Source organism: Akebia trifoliata, chromosome 5 (genome assembly GCF_017979445.1).
Source record: "Akebia trifoliata isolate Shusen 1 chromosome 5, ASM1797944v1, whole genome shotgun sequence".
Classification (NCBI taxonomy): domain Eukaryota; kingdom Viridiplantae; phylum Streptophyta; class Magnoliopsida; order Ranunculales; family Lardizabalaceae; genus Akebia; species Akebia trifoliata.
The window spans coordinates 15446354-15468426 of record NC_141379.1 but is presented as its reverse complement, the minus strand read 5'-3'; the positions used below and the strand labels follow the sequence as shown (position 1 = coordinate 15468426).

Genomic DNA, 22073 nt, shown 5'->3' with positions numbered 1-22073 from the left:
ATGACGATGATGACAACTATGATTATCATCATAACGATGATGAATATGAACATGGTTATGAAAACATAATAATAAAACCATTTTTTGCGCATTTCATTGTGATTGATAAAATTACAAAATGGGTCAGAGACAACTCTTTATTGCAGCTCAAATGTAACTTTGGATGCAAATGTAAGGCTTGACGTAGAATGACATGTCTTAAAAAAAAAGAACACAGAAAATATGAGAGAGCATTGAGACCCGCATAATCACCTCACTACTACTTGGATAAAATTTTCTTGGAATATTTCCCACAATTTCTTTATCTAAATATCTATATATATATATATATATATAAAGTATGGATTGTGTGGAGTCGATATTAGACATTGAGATGGTCGGTAGATAGTTCGATAAATGGACATGCGAATCAAGTTAGATGGTGTAGGGAAGTGGTTTGGGCAAGTCCTTAGTAATGCCACACAGATCAAGATAGTCAGGAATGTTGTATTCATCCCTCAGAGAACGAGCTGGTGAAAGGACACTAATATATAGTTGTTGTCCCAAGTAATTCCTCTCCCAAATATTCGACCTAAGGTTCCACATCCCGGCATTGTCCAATGTCAGCAAAATTGCTGCCCATGACTTAGGGTATACTTGAATTGTGTGCTTGCTCACTGCATCTAGAAGATTATAGTTCTTTCTACGTTCTGGACTCCACCTCCCTGGTTCAATGGCTACAGTAAAAAAGGAATATCCATCTAAGTGCCATGATTGTATCCCTTTCTCATGATTCTCAAAAATGATCTCCACAAAATTACGGTGTGTGCCATTCACTACTATTGGTCCCAATGTAATTTCATGTTTGCTACTTTCCGGTGTTGGCTCGTCCGTTATGGTGTCATATTTGAACACTTCAGAAGCTACGCCATAGTACTCGGCCAACTTGAGTGGGGTTTTTGGGTCAACATGGGAGGCACCGTTAATGGCATACCTGAGCTTTCCATCAATGGTCCCAGCAGAGTTGATGATTTTGATGGTACGAGTGATATTGATACCGCCGTAGTGGTAAGAGCCTTGGGGATTGGGGCGGGCAGCACTGGCAGTGAGATTCCAACGGAAGGAACGAAATTGATTTAGGGACCATGCCCAACCCACTGGTGCCTCAGGGAGCACTGGGGTAGGGGGGGCCCTGTTGTTGGCATAACGGATTATGCCAGTGGCGGTGAGTATGTATTTGGTGAAACGAGTGGAGGCCACCATGTAGAAGTCTCTAGGAGCCTGATCAGCTGTCACTAATACTGAGTAGCATTGTCCTAGGTGGACATCAAGGGAATCATACACATTTTGAACGGTATGGGACCCCTCTATTTCCACCAATTTCATAGAGTGTCCTTGGATCCTGAAGTTGAGGGAGCTTTTTATTCCAACGTTGCATATCCTATACCTATAGGTCTTCCCTGGCTTCATGCTGAAGAGTGGCTCGTCTTTGTTTGCGCCCTTTCCAGATTTTCCATTAATGAGGACACCGTCGGGCTTTCCGATGGAGCCTCTACTATCCAACTTTGTTTTAAGAATGTCATGACCTTTGGCGTACCAATCACCAATTAGGACCGTGTAGTCATCTTCCGGATCAGCAAAGGGGACAGGAATAAGAAGGCGACTGTTTACACGAAGGCCTCCAAAGGCACCAGCGGCCTTGTGCATGGACAAGCTTGGGAAGTAGTAATAGCTACCTATTTGGTCCTTCACCTGGAAGTGGTATGTGAAATTTTTGCCGGGAGGGATTGGGCAATTGGTCCCAGGCATTCCATCTTGCCAAGAGTTCTTTCTTTGTTGGATTCCATTCCTGTAGTCATTCATCATCCTGTTATTATTCATCAATATAAATAGGAGAGATGCTAACAACACGGTATCAACATTAACCTTCACCTAGAAGTAGTATGTATTCTTTTGTATAGTATACACCCTTGAAAATAGAGTCGTGCTGAAGTGCCTTTAAAATTCACATCAATTCACACTTTGCTAATGTGGAGGTGTGCACGGAACAATAGATACTTTTCACTTATATCTTGATGAAAAGAATCTATGATACACATTCACGTCAGTAAAGTATGAATCAAAGTGAGTTTTAAAGTCACTCCAATATTTTTCTAAAAAATAATATACTTTGGTTTTGGTGAAAATTAAGTTTTTTTTTAACAATTATGTAAAAATATTTTTATAATTAATTTTTTGAGTACATTGCCAAATTACACAAACATAAATGCATTTAACAGACAAATCTAAGGTCGAGGTTGCTAACATACCCGAAAAGACAAAATATCATCAAAAGCTTAATTCTTTATCTCCTTCAACCCAAAAATAAAGGGCGTTTGGAAAGAGGCTGAAAGTTGGATATTTAATTAGGCCATTGTATAAGAGAATAAGGTTAGATCGGGCATATCATTAATCTGAAAAGGTATCTCAAATATTCACCAAAACATAGGCAAACCGTCTTAAATAACCTATTTTATTATTTTTTTAAATAACAAATTGATAAATTTACCTTCATGCCCTTGCATCGAATGTGGGTTCCCAAGATTAATAAAGTGAAGAAAATATGGAAATGGATAACTATATATTTTTTTCCAATTAAGCAATTGGATATATTTTTAACATATTTACATACCGGTGAATTTATCCAGATGTGTAAAACCTTTTGTAGTGAATTTACATTATACCCTTTGATTTTGAAATATTTGGCTAAAGGATAATAAAGGTAAATTTAGCACAAAATATTTTTCTAGATACAAATAAACTTGTTCGAATGCATAAATATTCTAAAACTCGTCTGGGTACCAATAAAAGATTCTGAATCAATATGTACATAGCAAATTTGACCATACAATATACATAACAATATATTTTCATGAAATAATTAATTATGCAGGAAGCGACTAGTTGAACATTTGTCATAACAAGATGCACTTCATTACTTAAAATATTCGCCCATTGCACTTAGTTCGTATGATTGCACTCTAAAAAAAAAAAGAATGGAAAATAGTGGTGTGCAACTAGACAAGCCCTTATTTAATCATTATATAGTCATTTTCATTAATATTAAATAGAAATGGTATATAACCGTGAGTTTTGGTAGAAGTAAATAGTAAAAAATCAGATATATTAATATATACATATATATGGGTCCCGTTCGGCACCCAACCATTTACCTAACAATTTGCCCAACATGTTTTATCCTACATGGGTTAGAAGTTTTGGAATAGGCCGATTTTTTGTGAAGATGATCTCCTCATCACAAATGGTTTACAAAAAATGGACGGTCCACGATTTTTCAACTTGTAAACATGGGGTTAGAAGCTTTGGAATGGACTGATTTTTGGTGAGTATGATCTTCTAACTGTAGAGATCATCCTCACCAAAAATCAGCCCATTCCAAAACTTCTAACCCATGTAGGACAAAACATGTTAGGCAAATGGTTGGGTGCTGAATATTTCTCTCTCTCTCTCTCCTCTCTCTCTCTCTCTCTCTCTCTCTCTCTCTCTCTCTCTCTCTCTATATATATATATATATATTATATATATATATATATATATTTGCCAACATGTTTTGTCCTAGATGGGTTAGAAGTTTTGGAATAGACTGATTTTTGGTGAGGATGATCTCTATGGTGAGGAGATCATCCTCACCAAAAAGCTGCATATTCCAAAACTTCTAACCCCATTAAATGGTTTACAAAAAATAGACGATTATTCAACTTGTAAATATTGGGTTAGAAGTTTTGGAATGGGCTGATTTTTGGTGAGGATGATCTCCTCACCATAGAGATCATGCTCACCAAAAATCAGCCCATTCCAAAACTTCTAACTCATGTAGGGAAAAAATATGTTGGGCAAATTGTTGGGAAAAATGTTGGGTGCTGAACATTTCCCTATATATATATATATATAACAATTTCATAAAGAGAAATGATAAAATGACTCATTAAAACATTCGTGGTCTGTACGCAATTGATGTGGCAAGTGCACTGAACCATAAATCTTTTTCGTTGTGTATCTCAAAGAAAAAGAAGATCTATGCTTCTGTGCACTTCTCACATCAACCATGTACAAATGGAGTACATTTTTCAAGTCTAATTATTATGACTCTTTCCTAAATATTGAACACACATAACTTTATTAATTTTTGGTAAGTATCATTCAATTTTGATAAAACATTTTATTTTATTTTATTTTTTTCTGTTTCTACATACAAGGGAAAAGCATCCAACTCTTTAATTATGAATCGCATGACAACCAAAACTTTCAAATATATTCTTACCATGACAAGAGGAACGGTTCATCGAGGTTATTGAAGACATTGACAACGATATTGTTGTTTGTGGTGGAATTTATGTTGGGACCAGGGAACTGGTTATTGATGAGAATTGCTCGCTGTGGAACGCCTAAAGGAGATATGGTACCGTAGGTGACGTTCCATGTGAAGAAAATATAGGGATCTTCTGCTCGGACCACCACAATGGCCGAGAAGCAAAACAACACTAGCAGTATCACCTTGTCCATCTTTGTGCTCTTAATTTTAATACGTAATCAATCTCCCTCTTCCTGGCTAGAAATAATTTATAAATAAAATCTCAATAAAACATAAATTTTTTTAAATTTAAAGGAAGAAAAGCCATATCACCTTAATTACAAAAGACAGGAAGAAAGATGTAAAATAGAATTCCCTCTTTGTATTGGAAAATTGCAAAAAATAGCTGATAAATTTATGATATATGTGTTTTCTACATAACTAATGGTTGAGGACTCTCCTCCCCACCTCGTTATGTGTTTTTCTTTTCTTTTCCCCTTATTTTAAACTCTTCACCTTTCTATATATATAGAGAGAGACGTTCAATAGGGGACGAAACAAACATCCGTTCAACTCCGGAATCATCTCTGCACCCCTCACTCTATGCTATTCTTTCAGAGTTTGAATTTGCTATTAATAATTGGGGCCGTTAAATGAACAATAACAGGCAGCGCATGTTATTAACAAAAGTGAGTTTTCGGAAGTCCACGTCTCTCGAACCTTTTAGACGGGTCAAAGCCATCGAATAGTTTAAGGTTTTTTTTTTTTTTTAAACAAAACAGAACCTTGCATTTCATCTCTCGACAGAAATCTCTTCTCTCTCCGAATCTCAAACACTCGATACTTTCAATCTCCAAAAATAACACTAAAGAAATCTCGATCTACTTCGATCTCTCATTACTCCTCTCTCGGTCTGATCTCTTTCAGAAACGAAGTAGACGAAGGAAATCTACGTTGCTGTGGGAGAATCGAACCAGGTTTGTACTCTCTCTCTCTCTCTCTCTCAATCTATTCAGTTTATAGATATTCGAATTTCATGCAAATTGGAAAATTTTCATCCCTAAACCGATTTTGTGTAATTTCGAGATTTATGTCTGACATGCCGGATTTGTAGAGATTTCGAGCTTTTTCTTCATGAGAATGTTGTTCCACTTCAATTTACAAGTGTGTAGGCCATTTTTCGCTAGCACTTCAATTTGTAAAGTTTGTTAGGTTTTTTTTTATTTTTAACTCTACTCTTTTTCTTAATCTGTGAATATTTTAATTTATCAAAATGATAAATTATAATAATTAATTTTAAAAATGATAATTTACCATTTAAGGAATTAATATTTTTTGCCAAAACGGTTAAAACAGTCAAATGTAAATTTTTTTACCGAAAATACATTTTTTTATTTTACATATGCATTTATCATTTTAACCTTAACAATAAATCAAAATCCAACTAAATCTTTGGATTCACTTTCTTGTTTGATACTAACAAAAACCTACACTTCGTCTTCTCCATCTTCTCAAATCTGAGATGTCTTTGTCTCCTCTCATCTTCCTAAATCTGAAACGTCTTCATTTTCTCTCTTGCTTGAATAGATCTTCGACTACACAAAAGTCCCATCTCCCCAAATCTGATATCACATCTTTATCTTCTCTTTTGGTCGATTCACTTTTTTGTTCTATTGAATCTCTAAATTATTCTCCTCTCTTAAGTAATTTTATTTATTTTTACATATTTAAATCGACATTTATTTGGCTAGTAGTTTAACTTCATTATTTTTTGTTTTAGGGTTATTTTTGTATACATTGTGATTGATTAATAGTTCAACTAAATTCTATTTTGTTTAGGGTTAATTTTGCTCTTTTTATATATTAAAAATCTTTTTATTAATTAATAGCTCAATTAAATTTCTTATTATGTTATTTTTATATTGTAATTGTAAAGGGAAATAATTGTGTATTAATCTAAGTCGTACACATGTCCAAATCGGTTAAGTGGTATCAGGCACAGATCAGTATACGAGGCATTGCCTTTCAAGCAGGGTAGGTCAGAGTAGAGACTTCCCTAGTCTAGCTGGCAGGGCAGCATAGCATTATGCAAGACCATGTCTGCCAAGTAGGGTAGTCATAGGGTAACCATAAGGCTGATGCGTGCACGTCAATCCCAGAGATCCCAGAAGAGATCTCTGCAGTTCAGTATGATCAATCCAAGAGATCTTGATTAGGTAAACAACTCCGCAGAGTTAGTAGATATCCCATGATTATAGCCTACAGAGGGAGAAACCATATGAACAGCTAGGGGGGATAAATAGCACAATGAACACTATTGAGATGAATCTTTTTGGAGAGATTAAAGTTTAACCAATTTTCGGAGATTATTCCTCGACTTCTCTAACTTGAGCGTCTGAGTGATTTTGGCAGGTACCACGTTGCCTCAGGGAGAGAGGTGTTAGCAATGATTTTAGATCAGTGCGGTGGGATTCACTAGAGCCGTTCACCAGATTCCGACCGCACAGAAATGGTGTTGTCCGTGGGAACACTAATAGCAGATTGATTTCAATCGAAACAATGATGAGATCCACAAGAATTAACGTAGTCAATGCACCCCCACCAGTGGCACCAACTGCAGACGTACAACTTTTGGCTATATTAGATGCCATGAGAAAATAGCAGGAGGAGATGCAGAAGAAAATGGATGATTTAGTTGAACAAAACTGGAACTTGAGTCAGTGTCTTGATAACTAGCAACCGGCAAGGCAAGATAGCTTATCAAGAGATCCCCAGCCAGCAAGCAAGGATGACCATGCCTCGAGTATGGAAGGGAGCACACCGTTGTTTATCCCCACAGGAGAAGGTGAAACAGAGGTTGCTACTACAACCACTCAGACTGAGCCCGTGACAGGCTTGACTTGAGAAGAGGTTAGAAAGATGATTCGAAAGGAGAAGGAGATGATGAAAAGTGTCGATACAGGTACGACAGCAGCACAAACCGTTCGAGGGATTCAGAAGTCTCCTTTCACGGCAAAAATCTTGGTCGAAGAGATCCCGAAGAAATTCATGCTGTCACATTTTACCCCTTATTCAAGGACGAAGGACCCAGTGGAATATCTTTTTCATTTTTGATAGATGCTCTCATTGTGAGAGGAGGAGGAAGGGTTGATGTGCAGGTTGTTCCCCTTGAGTTTGTAGGGGAACGCGCTGACATGGTTTCACAAATTACCATACGTCCATCACCTCGTTCGAAGAACTCTGCACTGCCTTTGTAACATGATACATTGGCAACAAGAAGAGCGGTAGAGACGTCGACGCCTTACTCAGCTGAGGTTGAGATCTGGGGAGAGCTTCAAAGAGTTCACGAGGAGATTAAGAAAGGAAGCAATATCCCTAGAGAGTTGTGATGAGAGAGAGTCTATGATGGCGTTCAGAAACTCATTACCATCTGGCTCAGGGTTGTATAGGTCCCTTGTGAAGAAGAGACCAAAAACTATGAGCGAGTTGTTCGAAGGAGTGGAGAAATACATTCACTTAGAAGATGAGCCTCGGAGCTCCGTAGAGAAGAGCAAGGTGATACACGCTGTGGAAAAGCCTAGTCAGCAGCATCAGCTACAACAACAAAGTAGGAAAAGGCTACTTGAGCAAAATGGGGAGAGAAGAAAATGAGGAATGTATTTTGCTATGCCTCCCAACGAGATCTTACCACACATCGCACACGAACCATATTTCGAATGGCCTGCGCCACGTCGTCGAGATTAGATAAATCGAGATGAGAGGTACTGTGAGTATCATAAGGCACAGGCATACACCACCAATAGATGCTAAGCCTTGAGGAAGTTCTTGCAGAAGTTGGCAGAGTAGGGCAGGTTGATAGATCTGCCTAGAAGATAGAGAAGATCCACCCCGAGATAGGAACCGTAGACCTGGCCAGCCACCTATTGAAGAGCAGGATGGAAGGACAATAGTAATACATGTTGTTTTCTGGGAGGAGAGTAAAAGGTCAGGCCAGAGGAGAACTGATGAAATGATTAAGAGAAGAAGGGCTGAATACTTAGCTCACGTCTTTACAGCAAGGAATGGGCTAATAGAGCATATAGAACATTTCGACGAGCAAACGGTGGCATTCACTGAGAATGACTTGGAAGGGGTGGTAAGGCTCCATTATGACGTGCTTGTGGTAACTCTGCGGGTGGACACCTTTACACTCAAAAGGGTGTTGATTGACAACGGTAGCTCTATTGACATCTTATGTGCCTCAGCTTTCCTAAAGATGGGCCTCAACAAAAATGTGCTTACTCGAGCGCGAACACTGTTGATCGGATTTAATGGGAGATCCAATCAACCTTGGGGGAAAATAATGTTGCCTGTGCATGCAGGACCAGTTATCTTGATGACCAGGTTCATGGTTGTTGAGGCAAGTTTAACGTATAACGCCTTTTTGGGAGATGGTGGACGCATGAGATGAAAGCGATTCCTTTTACGTACTACCAAGTACTTCGATTTGCCACGCTGCAAGAGATATGGAACGTCCGAGACAATCAAGTGGCCGTCCAAGTGTATACGCTAGGCAAGGAGAAGACAACAAAGGTTAAAGATCAGCAATAACAATTACAGTGGGGGGAGAGTAAGCTTGGTGAACCCCCCATGCCTAGAAGGCATCTAAATGGTGATGTGGGAGAAGGCAAGCAGATCGAAGTGGGAGCATAACTAGCATCAGAGGAATTAAGAGAGCTAACGAATTGCTTGAGAAGGAATGTGACGTCTTCGCTTGGTCCATAGATGTCACACCCTAAAATCCCAACATGAATCCTGAGGACTCTTCAGTCAGAATCTCGAGGTGTGAGGTAAACAAACACGCAACCTGATGGAAAAAGAAATACATGTAGCGGAACAACAATTGACTAATATCTATATAAGATTCTAGAGTAAACGGAAGCAATTGCAAAATACTGATATAAGTCAAAATCCTCAATCTCATAATACATCAGATTACAAAAATTCTTAAACTAACATGTTTCTTATCTATAAGCAAAAATCGTTAGGATCCTCTGCTAATCCTCAAAGAGACGACGACGACAAGACATCAACCTGATCCTCTTTAGGGACCTCCTCAAAAGACTTTTCAAAGAACGGTTCCTCAGGAGCTGAAATATCTATAAAGGGAAGGATAGGGTGAGTAAGAAGGGAATGTTACTCAGCAGGATGGACACCATTCTAACAACGAGTCATACATGCACGAGTATTCATCTTAATAATTAAATAATGCAAGTTTTTCATAATGTAACATATGATAAATGTCTAAGCATACTCAATAAACAGTTATAGTAATTTCAATCTATCATTGCTATCATTTAAAGTAACCTATGCATCTTTCAAATAAAAACATCTATCAAACATTACAAAATAAGGAAAAGATACATAATAAGAACATAACGGTATAATTAATAAGAAAACAAAGGAACACACCAATATAACTGCCTCGGCTAAAGCAATTCGTTATTTTAGACTTCCAACCTAACGTGAAATCCCATCGTTATAATCTGATTTTCTGACTGATCTAGCATACCATAGTTGGATGACCATTTATCCGGCTCAGACTGGCCGTTGACTAAGAACTCAATACTGAGTTCAACTAACAGTGAGGTTGACCGTTTGATGACTATAGACTAATAGTGATCACTAACTAGCCCACCTCGCATCGAAGCCTATCAAGAAACAATGCATGTGAATCCTGCCTACCTCTACACTATACAAAAATCTCCTTTACACACAATGTTCCCTAGGAAATAAGTAGAAGAAATTCTCAGAATCTCATAAGCTGTAATATGCTCTAAGGTATCCCATACTACCGAAAAGCATATGACATCTAATACTATTCTAAGTTGACTCGTCGCTTCTGTATATACAACAACTCATCATTCTTTATGGGTTTTCTACAAATTTTTTATCGTAAACATAATAATTTATTTTGTATATAGTATATTATTTCTTTTAATCGAAAATATAAACAAGGTCTAGTAGTTCTCTCTAGTGACAACCATCTGTTATTTCCATCCATCAACCATTTCATTCATCTATCTATCTATCACGTTTTACGTGGCATGGCCACTACGTAGAATTAGAGGCACTGTCCCATCAATCAGTTGAGAACACACGTTCTTCTATCCATCTATCAATCAAATCGATCAATCTATCATTTAACTTCCTACATATCTAACAAAGTATTTTCACTTTTATATTGATTTGAGATCTATTGAGCATCAACCAATTTCATTTTATGGTTTAGTTTTAGCAGAAAGATGAAAAAAAAATACAATAAAACTATAAGATGCAAAAGTTAAAAAACTGTGAAAATTTAACTAAATGTTGAAAAAAGTTATTTTTTTCAAAATTGTCGAAACTCGACCCAAACATTATACTACTCATAAAATGCTTAAACATTGAGTGAACTAAAATCAATCAAAAATAATTATGCAAATAGGGTCCAATACGTTCAAATATGTATAAATGTAATGAAACAATCGATCTATCAAAGATCGCATAGATTTTTTATGAAATTATCACATAACTAGAAGGTAGAAGAGAAGGCAACCTACTTCGAGTTATTCTCTACGGTTCAACGGAGTCTAAAGATCACATCCAATTGATCTCAAAGATTTTTCTTCGTCTAAAATTAACGTTTCTAGCATCCATGCTAACCCTCGACTAGAGGAACAACTTTCCTTCTTGCGGCAAAGCTCAGATCATTCTCATTCGGTGTAGATTTGAGTTGCAAATCTTGAGGAAAAAAAGGGTTGAATTTTGTTTAGAGAGGAGAATAAGAAAAATTAGATTTTTCTAATTAGGGACTAATATTTATATCTTAAGTCAGGACATGTCATTTCGAGAATTATTTTTTCGAATGTCGATTTGGACATTTTTTTACTCTATTTCAGGTGATTTTTCAATACGAATCTAGTGGTATGATTAGATTCCTCAAATTATATCTATAAAGTGTCATTTACCAATTTGATAATCACTTGATGTGAAACTCGATAATTTACTAACTTTTTCGATCAACTTCTGATTAAATCGTGTTTACAAGCTAAATTATGTTTCTCGACCCTTTTGAATCTACTGGTGAAGTTAATTTTTCTCAAATATTGGAAATTAAGGATCCATACTTTGAATCAACGTAAAAACTTAAAATTCTTTTCTCGAGATACATATTATGATTTTTAGGTCATTACAATAAAAGAGATGATAGGGATCAGACCAGAGGTGATTTGTCACCACTTAAATGTAGAGCCGACCTTCAAACCGGTCAAGTAGAAGCCAAGAAGACTAGCACCACGATTCAAGAAAGTAGTGAATGAAAAGGTGGGTAGGTTGATCAGAGTTGGATTCATTAGGGAGGTGCAGTTCCCAGAATAGATAGCAAACATCATAGCAGTACCTAAGAAGAATGGGAAGGTTAGTATCTATATAGACTTCACAAACTTGAATAAGGCCTGTCCCAAAGATAATTTTCCAATTCCAAGGATAGATTATTTGGTGGATGCAACTCTCGACCACGAGTGGTTGTCCTTCATGGATGACTACTCTGGCTATAATCAGATATAACTCAGCCCTACAGACTAAGAAAAAACAACATTCATCACAGAGCAGGGGCTCTATTATTATAAAGTGATGCCATTTAGCCTAAAAAAATGTGGGGGCTACTTATCAAAAGTTAGTAATAGAAATTTTCAAAGATCGGTTGGGCAGAACAACAGAAGTATATATAGACAACCTACTGGTCAATAGTAAGAAGAATGAAAACTATGTTATAGATTTAAAAGAAGTCTTTTCTCAGATAAGGAAAGTGGAGATGAAGCTCAACCTAGAGAAGTACACTTTTGCATTAACTTCACAGAAATTCTTTGGATACCTGGTTACGAAAAGAGGGATCGAAGCCAATCATGATCAGATCAGAGTATTATTAGAAATGCCTTCTCCAAGGACTTAGAAGTAAGTTCAAAAGTTGGCACGAAGAGTAGCTATCTTAAATCGTTTTATTACTAGGTCATCCGATAAATGCACCCTTGTACTAGTTGTTGCGAAAAAATTCTAAGTTTGAGTGGACGAAAAAGTGTGAGCAAACCTTCTCAGAATTGAAGAGGTACCTCGACAAACCACCCGTATTCTCAAAGCCAGATGTAGGAGAGGAGTTGGGATTGTACTTAGCCACTTTAGAGCATTTACTCAGCTCAGTCTTGGTCAGAATCATAATAATGGCGAAGTAGCCCATCTACTTTCTGAGCAAAACCTTCATGGATGTCGAAATATGCTACTCAAGACTCAAGGAAATGGGATTAGCCTTAGTTTACGCAACGCTACGCTTTAGACCATATTTCCAAGCACATCGAGTGCAAGTCATCACAGAGTTTCCCTTAAAGTCTGTCTTGGGAAAGATGGAAGGGTCTGGCAAAATGGCAAAATGGGCAGTGCAACTAGTTGAATTCAGGATTGAATTCAAACCCAGAATTTTGTTAAAAGGCCAAGTGGTAGCTTACTTCTTGGTAGACTTCCCAGTGGAAGAGAAAGCTGATCTACTAGTAGAAGAATTAGAACACGTGGATAGTGAATAAGAGTTGTAAAGCGACCTAGGATGGAAAGCCTATATGGATGGATCATCCAATTTTGAAGGACCAGGGGCCAGGGTAGTGCTCATCACTCCAGATGGGTCAAAAATAGAAAAAGTGGTAAAATTTGGATTTAAGGTGTCGAACAATGAAGCGGAATATGAGGCGATGTTACTTGGCTTCGAGTCTTTGGTGGGATTGGGGGCAGTTGAGGTAACAGTCTACAGTGACTCGCAATTAGTGGTAAATCATATCAATGGGACGTTTGAAGCCTGGGATCCCAAGATGCAGCTCTACTTGGAGAAGATCAGGTTTGCTATACTTCGAGTAGGAGAAATCAAGTTAGAGTACATACCTCGAGCATACAACAGGCACGTAGATGCTCTAGCTTACGTCACCTTGATGTTAGCTGGGCAAAGTCTGAGAGAATTGTTGTTGGGCTACCAAGAGCGTCCAACAATAGATGAGCCGGAGCTAGTCAACATGATGACAATCATGGGAGGCCAAGGATGGATGACTCCAATCCTAACCTTCCTGCAATAAGAGAAGTTGCCCAGTAACCCAAAGAAGGCTAGGCGAATCAAAAACTGAGTACAGAGATACACTGTCCTAGATGGGATTCTATATCGAAAGTCTGTTGGATGACCACTCCTACGGTACCTAGCTCTGGAGGAGGCCAGAGAGGTGTTGAGCGAAATTCACGAGGGGGACTGTGGAAACCATTTGGGGGCACAATCTTTGGCCCATAAAGTACTCTTCCAAGGTTATTTTTGGGCTTATCTGTAGAAGGATACAATGTTGTATGTCAAGCATTGTGATAGTTGCCGGAGACACAGGAAAATAATCTGGCAGCCAACAATGCAGCTCAATTCCCTTGTCAACCCGTGGCCCTTTGCGCAATGGGGGATTGATTTAGTAAGTCTGCTCCTAGGGCACCAGGCAATCTGACCTTCTTGCTAATATCGATGATCTATTTTACTAAGTGGGCAGGAATACTCCCTCTAACTAGAATTCGACAACAAGAAGTTCAGAAGTTTCTTTAGGAGAACATTATCTGCAGGTTTTGTTTGCCACGCTATATAGTATCTGATAACGGAAGACAGTTACTAGAGAGCAAATCAAAGACTTTTGCAGCGAGCATGAAATAACATAGTTGTTCTCCACACCACACTACCCACAGGGAGATGGGTAAGTTGAGGCTACAAATAAAGTATTGATAGACACTTTGAAAACGAGGCTGGGTGAAGTGAATGGTAGGTGGACAACTATCTTGCATGGAGTCTTATAGGCTTACAAGACAACTGTCAGGACTTCTACATGGATGTCTCCATTCCCCATGGCTTACGAAATGGAAGCGGTGATCCCTACAGAGAACAGTTTCCCCACAGTGCAATCCAGAGTAGTCCAGACTAGTAGAAACGAATAACAGATGGTTGTAGAACTAGACTTATTGGAAGAAAAATGAGACGCAGTACTGGTCAGATTAAAACATTATCACAAAAAGTTATAAAGCTACTTCAATAAGAAGGTCCACCCCCGACAGTTTCAGGAAGGAGACTTAGTGCTACGACGAATATTCTAGAAGAACATGGTAGAGTAGAACAGTGGCAAGTTGGGTGCAAATTGGGAAGGACCATATAGTGTAGTAAGAGTGGGTCAAAGGGGAGCCTACTATTTAATAACAATGTTCGGTCAGGAGTTGCCTAGACTGTGGAATGCATGTAACTTGAAAAGGTATTATCAATAAATGTTTTGCCTTAGTTGTTCTAAATTTCTATGCAAAATTTAGCAGGGAAGAGGGATCTAGCCGGGATCCAGGCCTACGTTGGTGTTCTTTGCCTTCATTGGCAGAGTAAGAAGTTGGTCGGGGCCCAACTCTGACATGAGTAACAAAAGCACTGTGTGGATCCAGCCGGGATCCAGGCCTACGTGAGTCTTCTCTACCTTCATTTACAGAGTAGAAAGCTGGTTGGGGCCCTACTCTATCATGAGTTCCAAGAGCACTGAAATGGGATCCGGTCCTACGTGGGTCTTCTCTACCTAAATTGGCAAAGTAAGAAGCTGGTTGGGGCCCAACTTGATACGAGTAACAAAAGCATAATGTAGATCCAGTCGGGATCCTGATCTAGGTGGGTCTTCTCTACCTTCAATGGTAGATTAAGAAACTGGTCAGGGTCCTACTCTGTCACGAGTTCACTGGCAGTAAATTTAGCCAATTGACAAAATCGAAAAATTAAAACAGAGTTAGAGCATTCTTCAAGGACAATAACTCGATTAGTCGCTCATAGAGTTAGCCCAGTAAAAGGTTCCACATAAAGTAACACTTACTTAAGGTAGAACCTAGGGGGAGAATGTGGTAAAAGTGAGCTGATTGCTAAAGTAGAAAGTAAAAGTGAGCAAATCGTTAAAACAGAATAAGTTGATTGTGAATGCAGAATGGCAGCTTATGCACAAGTAATACACAAGGGGCAGTGTGATGACTGGGTGAGCAGTCTAATCAGCATAAGCAGAATAGTAATGAAATAAGAAGGGTGTAAATGCGCTAAGTTAGAAAGCAAATTATCAGGATATGTGTGTGGCATGGAAAGGCAATGTAAAAAGAAAAAGGTAAAGTGTCAGGTGTAACAACAAGTATATAGATGCAATGATTTTCCTCTAATAGCAAAGAGAAAGTACAAAGGAGAGATCCCAAAGTTGGATAGTACAAAGTGCAGTAACATAATACTGAGAGTAGATCATCGTTTAGGAGAGGGAGGATGACTAGCTAAGGGGGAAGTATGAGTAATAATAGTAGGAGGATCGGCTTCAGCAGTAGAATCTAGGGGTTAGTGGCTTCATCCTGGTCCGCGTCGATAACGGGATCGGATGGTTGGTCAGAAGGGTGAGTAGAGAACAAATCATTGGATTGAGCTGAAGAATTCGCTATCGGAGTAGGATTCAATTCTAAGGTAGCACCAGCCTTCAGAAGGTCACTAAGAGCTCGATGACGGATGACAATGGGGTTTCCCTCCTCATCTAACTGGAAAGGGGGAATGTGCCCCAGGCATCCAGTCCAGGGTACATTCCTAACAGGAGATACCAAAAGAGCATCGTCCATGTCCTTTTCATCGTCCTTTTATTCCTTCTCCTCATCATATTAAAGTCGAACAGCTTCAAAGCTTTCATGGTAAGCTTTTGTAGAAGCCTCCTCTACCAATCGAGAGTATTGTCCCTATAGTTGTCCCAGTAACTTCTTGGTCTCAGCCTCATCCTCTTTAGCCTGAGTTGCCCTGGCTGAATCAACACTTGTTCTCAAATAACCCGGTTTGAGCTCTTGTTGCTGCACTTTCTCTTGGAACTCCTCTAGCTCTACATCTCTCCGTTGCACCTTCTCTTTGTAATCGACCAGTTCCAGTTTAAGAATACCATGAAAGTTTGTCAGTTTTCTATTAGAGGCCTCCAAGGTTAGGTTGGCCTTGGAGAATTGGGCCAGAGTAGCCTCCATATCCTCTTTAGCCTATTGGGAAAATTGACTAGAAGAGGCCAGCTCAACTTAGAACACAGTTATTTTCTTTTCGTTTTCTTTGGCCAAGATAGTCAACCTCACACCACTTCAAGAAAGCCAGCGTCTCATAGACATGAGCCTACGAAACAAAGAAAAGAACGTAAGTATAGAAAATTATAGAACATATAGCAAGGTAGAAAGAGCGGAAGTTACCTAGTGAAGGCCATGGGTGAACCGACCAAAACCCAGGTCAATATTAGCCCGATTAGCAACAACCCAGTCCTTGGGCGAGATGGACTGGGAGAGTAGAGAAACAGTGGTAACAGGGTCTTTCACCCCACAACTATTATTGTAGACGTGGTAAGGGGGTCGAAAGATGTTACTTTTATTGCCATCTTAGAGGAAAGCCCTAGGACCCATCCAGGTGAAGGCAGCTAGCTTCCTTTAGAGGAGTCTTGCGTAGTGAAGGGCCCTCGTGCTCAGACTCCTCTGAAGGGGAATGACTCCTCAAACTTTTCCAGACCAGCTGACGCTTCTTTTGTGGTTGTAGGTCAGGAGTAGGGTTGCCCTCCCTGGTAGTGGCAAAACTCTGTCCTGCCTGCACCTGAGTCTCTGCGAGAAGCTCTGTAGAGACAACAACAGCACTAGTAATAACATCAGTAGCAGCCAAAGCAGAAACAGAAGCAGAGGTAAAAACAGGGGCAGCAAGTCCTCCAAGCATCACAACCAACTAACCAGCCTCTATAGAAAGGCTGGAACCTCAAGAAGTTTGAATCTTCTTTTTCTTCTACCTCTTGGTTGGGACACCAGGTGGAGTAGCCCTGATGATAGAGAACATGAGAGCGGGAATTATGAGAGGTTGATGTCTATCACATCGAAGGACTCTGGTAGAATCCCAGAAGGGGGAGAGTCTGAAGTAGAATGGATCAAACAATTCAAATCCTACCTGCCCAGGGAAAATGAAGTCGGATCAATGGGATCAACTCATTGTGGAGGCGGCCGAGTGGGAGTAGAAGTAAGAGGGAATGGATCTAGATCTTCCACAGTCTATCCTACTTGACTAAAGGAAACTCGTAGTAAAGGTGCCGCGGAACGTTAGCAAAGAGGTCTTCCACCATTGCCCCCTCTGTAGCCCTGGTTTGGGGGTCCACTGCCAGGATCCTCCGATCTCTGGATGCTCTTCGTTTTTCCTTCTTAGTCGCTACAGCCACAAAAGTAGCAGAATTTGTGAAAAGAGCAAAGAAATGATTAAAAGTAAGGCAAACCCTGAACAGAGCAAAGAACGAAGACGGTACCAGTAGCCTAGAGTTAGCATTACCTTGGAAGGTCCGAGGGACCCTGAATCCCTCGTGAGGAGTGTCAAGGGAAAATTCCTAGTCCCCAAAAATGTAAATGGGGTCTCTATGCCATCCCTTATCAGAACTGGGAGAGAAGGAATCAGTGCCACAGCTGCACTCTTGAAAGACATCGAGTAGTACCCCGGGCATTGGGGGATGGCCTTCAGATTGTACCGGGAAAAGAAGTTGTTGGGGGTGTTGCCTATTTTCTTCACAGCCTCCACTAGATGGTAAAAGTTCCCAGCCATTTGGCCTGGGGCCCAATTTATCTTACTTAGTATTTCTCTAAAGAAGGCAGAGAGAGGAAAACTTAGGCTAGCCTTAATTTGGTCGGCATAGTACAGGATTTCTCCCTGATGGCATTCACCAGTGGTATCAGAGTCTTCACCGACTCAAATGTGTACAGAGGTGGGGATATAAAGACTCCATCGAAGTTGGGACACAATGATAGCCAATGATAAGACAAAAGTGTAAAAGAAAGTAGACAAAAAAGATTACTTCAATGTGAGAGAGGTAACTTTAGCAACAAAGTAGAGAAAGAGGGATATTGTGAAAAATAGATAAAGAAGGTAAGATAGCAATATTGCTTATGAATTGAAAGTCAGGAGAGATAGTTGTGAGATTGGTAAAGGTTAATTGCGGTATTGTCAATATTAGATGATAAGTGGAAATATGTATGATTTAGGCAAAATATAAAGTTACATGAATAAGGATCAATTGATATTATAATGATATTTAAACAGTAACTGGTCAATACTGTAATTTTGGGAGTAGAGAAAGAAAGCGTATGACTTGCAGCTTATGGGATCGTTTGAAGTAGTTGAACAGATTTTGAGCAAGTTCACCGGATGTTCCACGTGTCCATGTTGAAGAAGTATTTATCAGGCCCTTCACACGTGGTTAGTTGCGAAACAGTTTATTTGATGTAAGATTTACCCTCTTGATTAAGATTTTAAATCACGAAAATTATGAAAAGATGTTACGGTAAGCAGAAATGGAATACTGCATTGAATATAAAGATATTGGTATATTGGGAATAGAGATTTTAATGCAGTTTACGAATTTAGTGTTAGTAGATATTTGTATTATAGTAGGGATATAATAAGTGTGAAGGTTGTATATTATTTTATTAAGAAGTATTAAATGGTGTGCAAATAGTAGTGATGTGTTTGCGGTAAGTCTATGCAATGAGGAGTAATAATCAGGGTAAGTATGAGTAAAACATAATAGACGGTGTAATTGGTGAGAGAAGTAAATATAAAGAATAGAGAAGATTTGAAGGAATTGTTGTTGATAGATATTAGCAAGGAAGTAATATAAGGTGAATTGATTATTATCTTAGGGTTATACAAATAATGGATTGGTTGGAGTATGAGTTTGAATTAGAGTGATTAATTAATGAATATTTTGGGTTGACGGAATATGGGAGACATAAGTCTACGAGTTATAAATGAGATTGACTTGGGACTAAGAATAGATGGTAATCGAAAATAAGTATTGTTTATTATACATGTCGTGTTAGTGGAATCATGAAAAAGCTCGATAAGGTATGATTTCAATTTCGATGACGAAATTTTTATTAAGGGGAGGAGAATGTAAAATCCCGAATTTTCAATTTGTATCTTGAGGAAAAAATAAATAGTGAAATTTTAAGAAAATTTTGAAAGTGGGACTTAGGGGTAAAATTTTAGGATGTTTCTGATCATTTTTAATGGAATCTGACCTCACCATTAAATTCAAAATGATGGAAAAACTTATTTTAGCCTATAAGCACTCTCAAATGCGAGTCCGAATATAAAAGTTGCAAAATCCTCGATTACCGAGTCGGATAAGGCTAAATAGTAACTTTTTTCTAGATAAAGAATTATCAAGAGTCGATTATACCATTGCATTCGTAACGAAAAATTATTGAACGTGGACTATTTATTTGTCCTTTTTGGCGACCAGAAAGTCTAATTATCGTCAAAAACGAAAACGACATTAATTTTAGGGGTCACCTCAGGTCAAATATGTAAATTTTTTTTAGAGATAAAATTTATAGAAATTGACCACACCATTAGATCCGGAATGAAAAATTAGGCGAAATAGAGTATTCATTCGTCATTTTTGGAGTCCGGACGATGAATTTATCGTCGATCAAAACAATTGGTAAAATACCGATTTTGTCCCAAATTTTATATAAATAAAATTTTAATAATTTGTTTACACTTCGTCTTCTCCAACCCATCCAACAGTCAACGCGTTATATAAAAAAATTTTTTTTTTTTTTAAACTTCCACCTTAGATCTCTCGCAAACGGCTCGCCGTCGACGACCGATGTAGAAGGGAGAAACGTCCGCAGCCTCGACATCTACAACACCTACCCAACCTTTTTTCGTTTCATTTTCTTTTTTACTCGATATCGTAAAAAATAATCCTTATTTATATACAGGGATTTCGAAAGTTCGACCTCAGATTTCGTCTGTTTCGGGGTCAAACCGTCCTCCAACGTAGAAGGGAGAAATGACGACGGCATCGAGATCTTCAAAATCATTGGGACAGATTCAAAAATCAGTCGCTTCGAAGTTCAGTATGTCTCGATTTCCACGCACGTGTTTCAATTCCTTCGCATAGTGATTGTAAGGAACTTTCAATTTTTATTAGTAATCGTAGATTGTGAAAATTGCATTTAAGATTTTATCAGAAAAATTTTGATGTATTTCCAAAATATAGAATTCTTTTGTTATTTAAAAATTCACGCCATAAATTTCATGTTTGATATGTTTAATTGTAATTTTAACAAATTATACGTGGGTAAGGTATTTTAACGGGTTATTTCCATCAATTGGGTCTTGTGCACTACTCGGACCCCGTTTTGATATAAAATTTGTATTCTTTTTCAATATTATTGATAAAAATAAATTCTATAGTTGAAAAATATGATTTAATATTCAATGAACTCATATTGAGTTGATGAATATAAGAAAATGGATATTTTATTGAAGAGATTGAAAACTGTAACAAAAAATCGGAAAAGGGAAAAAAGGGATTAAAAACGGTAAAATGTCAGAATCACACCCGAGGGGTGATGTTTGCATTTTACATTGTTGTGTTGTATGTAGGTTGGTGAACGGGTATCTAGGGATAATATTACTGGTTGCATGTTTATTTACTTTATGTTAGCGCGAGACGCTGTTTACATTTCCGTTTTGTTATTTATTTTAGGCCGGGTGGCTACACTTGCATGGTAGGAAACTGGATATCCATTCTCAACCTTGTATTGTTAATTTCTCTTTTATTTTTAAATAAAAATAATATATATATGTAGCTACTTTGTGAGCTGTTAAAGAGTCTATGAATGCCTGAAGGGATAGTGCGTCATATCATCCGAAGTGGTGTACTATCTTGGGATGTACGGTAAGGATCACCAAGCTCATACGTGGTATGGGACGCGTATGAGAGTGGAGTCACAATTGGAATCTAGGTTTATTCCTCTCTATCTTTACCAGTGAACTTGTAATGTAAAGGTGACCTATACGAATGGTTTGTATATTTGGGAATCACATGCACGCCTGATAGGCATAGACGAAGATGATTAGTCAGTGATCACTAACGATCTATAGTAGTCGAACGTTTTGACACATCGAAAAGAGACCCATTACTTATGGTCATGTCAAACGGCCAGCCTAAGCCGGATAAATGGTCAACCAAGCGTGGTAAGGGCAGCTACCAGCCACAAAATCAGGAACTAAAAGTCAGAGAAGAATTATAACATCATGTCCCGATTGGGAGTGATCCAGTCGTGAATCCCAACTCTCTAATTCCAATACTCCACCATTGTGTATTATGTATCTGTTGCCTTATTTTAATATATAAAATGAAATGCATGTTTAATGTTTCTATTTGATCAATTAGATTTGTACATAAAGAAAATGTTATAGTGAGTACTGTTGATTGATGTAATGTCAGTTTTAAAATGTTTAGTTGCTCATCCCTGGCTATATGTACCAGTTAATCATAGTTTATTCTGTAAAATTTTATATTGTTAAAATGATTTAGTATGCTTATTCGTTCATGCTAGGAGGGGTTATTGGTAGAAATTGTTTGTTTTCCTACTAGGTAACCATTGTTACTCACCCTTTCCTTCTCCATTTTTTTAAGTTTCAGATCTAAAGCTTGATGAGGCAAGTATAGAGCACGAGTGAGAATCATCTGGTGGGTCAGATAGACAGCCAGAGTTTGTCACTTGGTCAGTATTGAGGCTACACCCCTCTAGTGGTATCGATCTGTCCAAAAGTATTATAGATTTTGTTCTGAGCGTTAGGACTTTTGTTAGAGTGAGAAATATTTGTATA

General features: G+C 38.3%; 2 protein-coding genes across 2 annotated transcripts; one reads left to right on the top strand and one right to left on the bottom strand.

The window, feature by feature from the left end:
• Positions 1-69: 69 nt before the first annotated feature.
• On the bottom strand, positions 70-4833 carry LOC147401546 (L-ascorbate oxidase homolog). Its single transcript, XM_086442866.1, has 2 exons — positions 4301-4833; positions 70-1828 (listed from the first exon to the last, which is right to left on the bottom strand). Exons 1-2 carry the CDS (start codon positions 4540-4542, stop codon positions 415-417), a joined length of 1656 nt encoding a protein of 551 aa, XP_086298992.1. The 5' UTR covers positions 4543-4833; the 3' UTR covers positions 70-414.
• A 3506-nt stretch (positions 4834-8339) lies between these two features.
• Positions 8340-8780, top strand: LOC147401545 (uncharacterized). Its single transcript, XM_086444396.1, has one exon. The coding sequence runs from the start codon at positions 8340-8342 to the stop codon at positions 8778-8780; it is 441 nt and encodes a 146-aa protein (XP_086300522.1).
• Positions 8781-22073: the final 13293 nt, after the last annotated feature.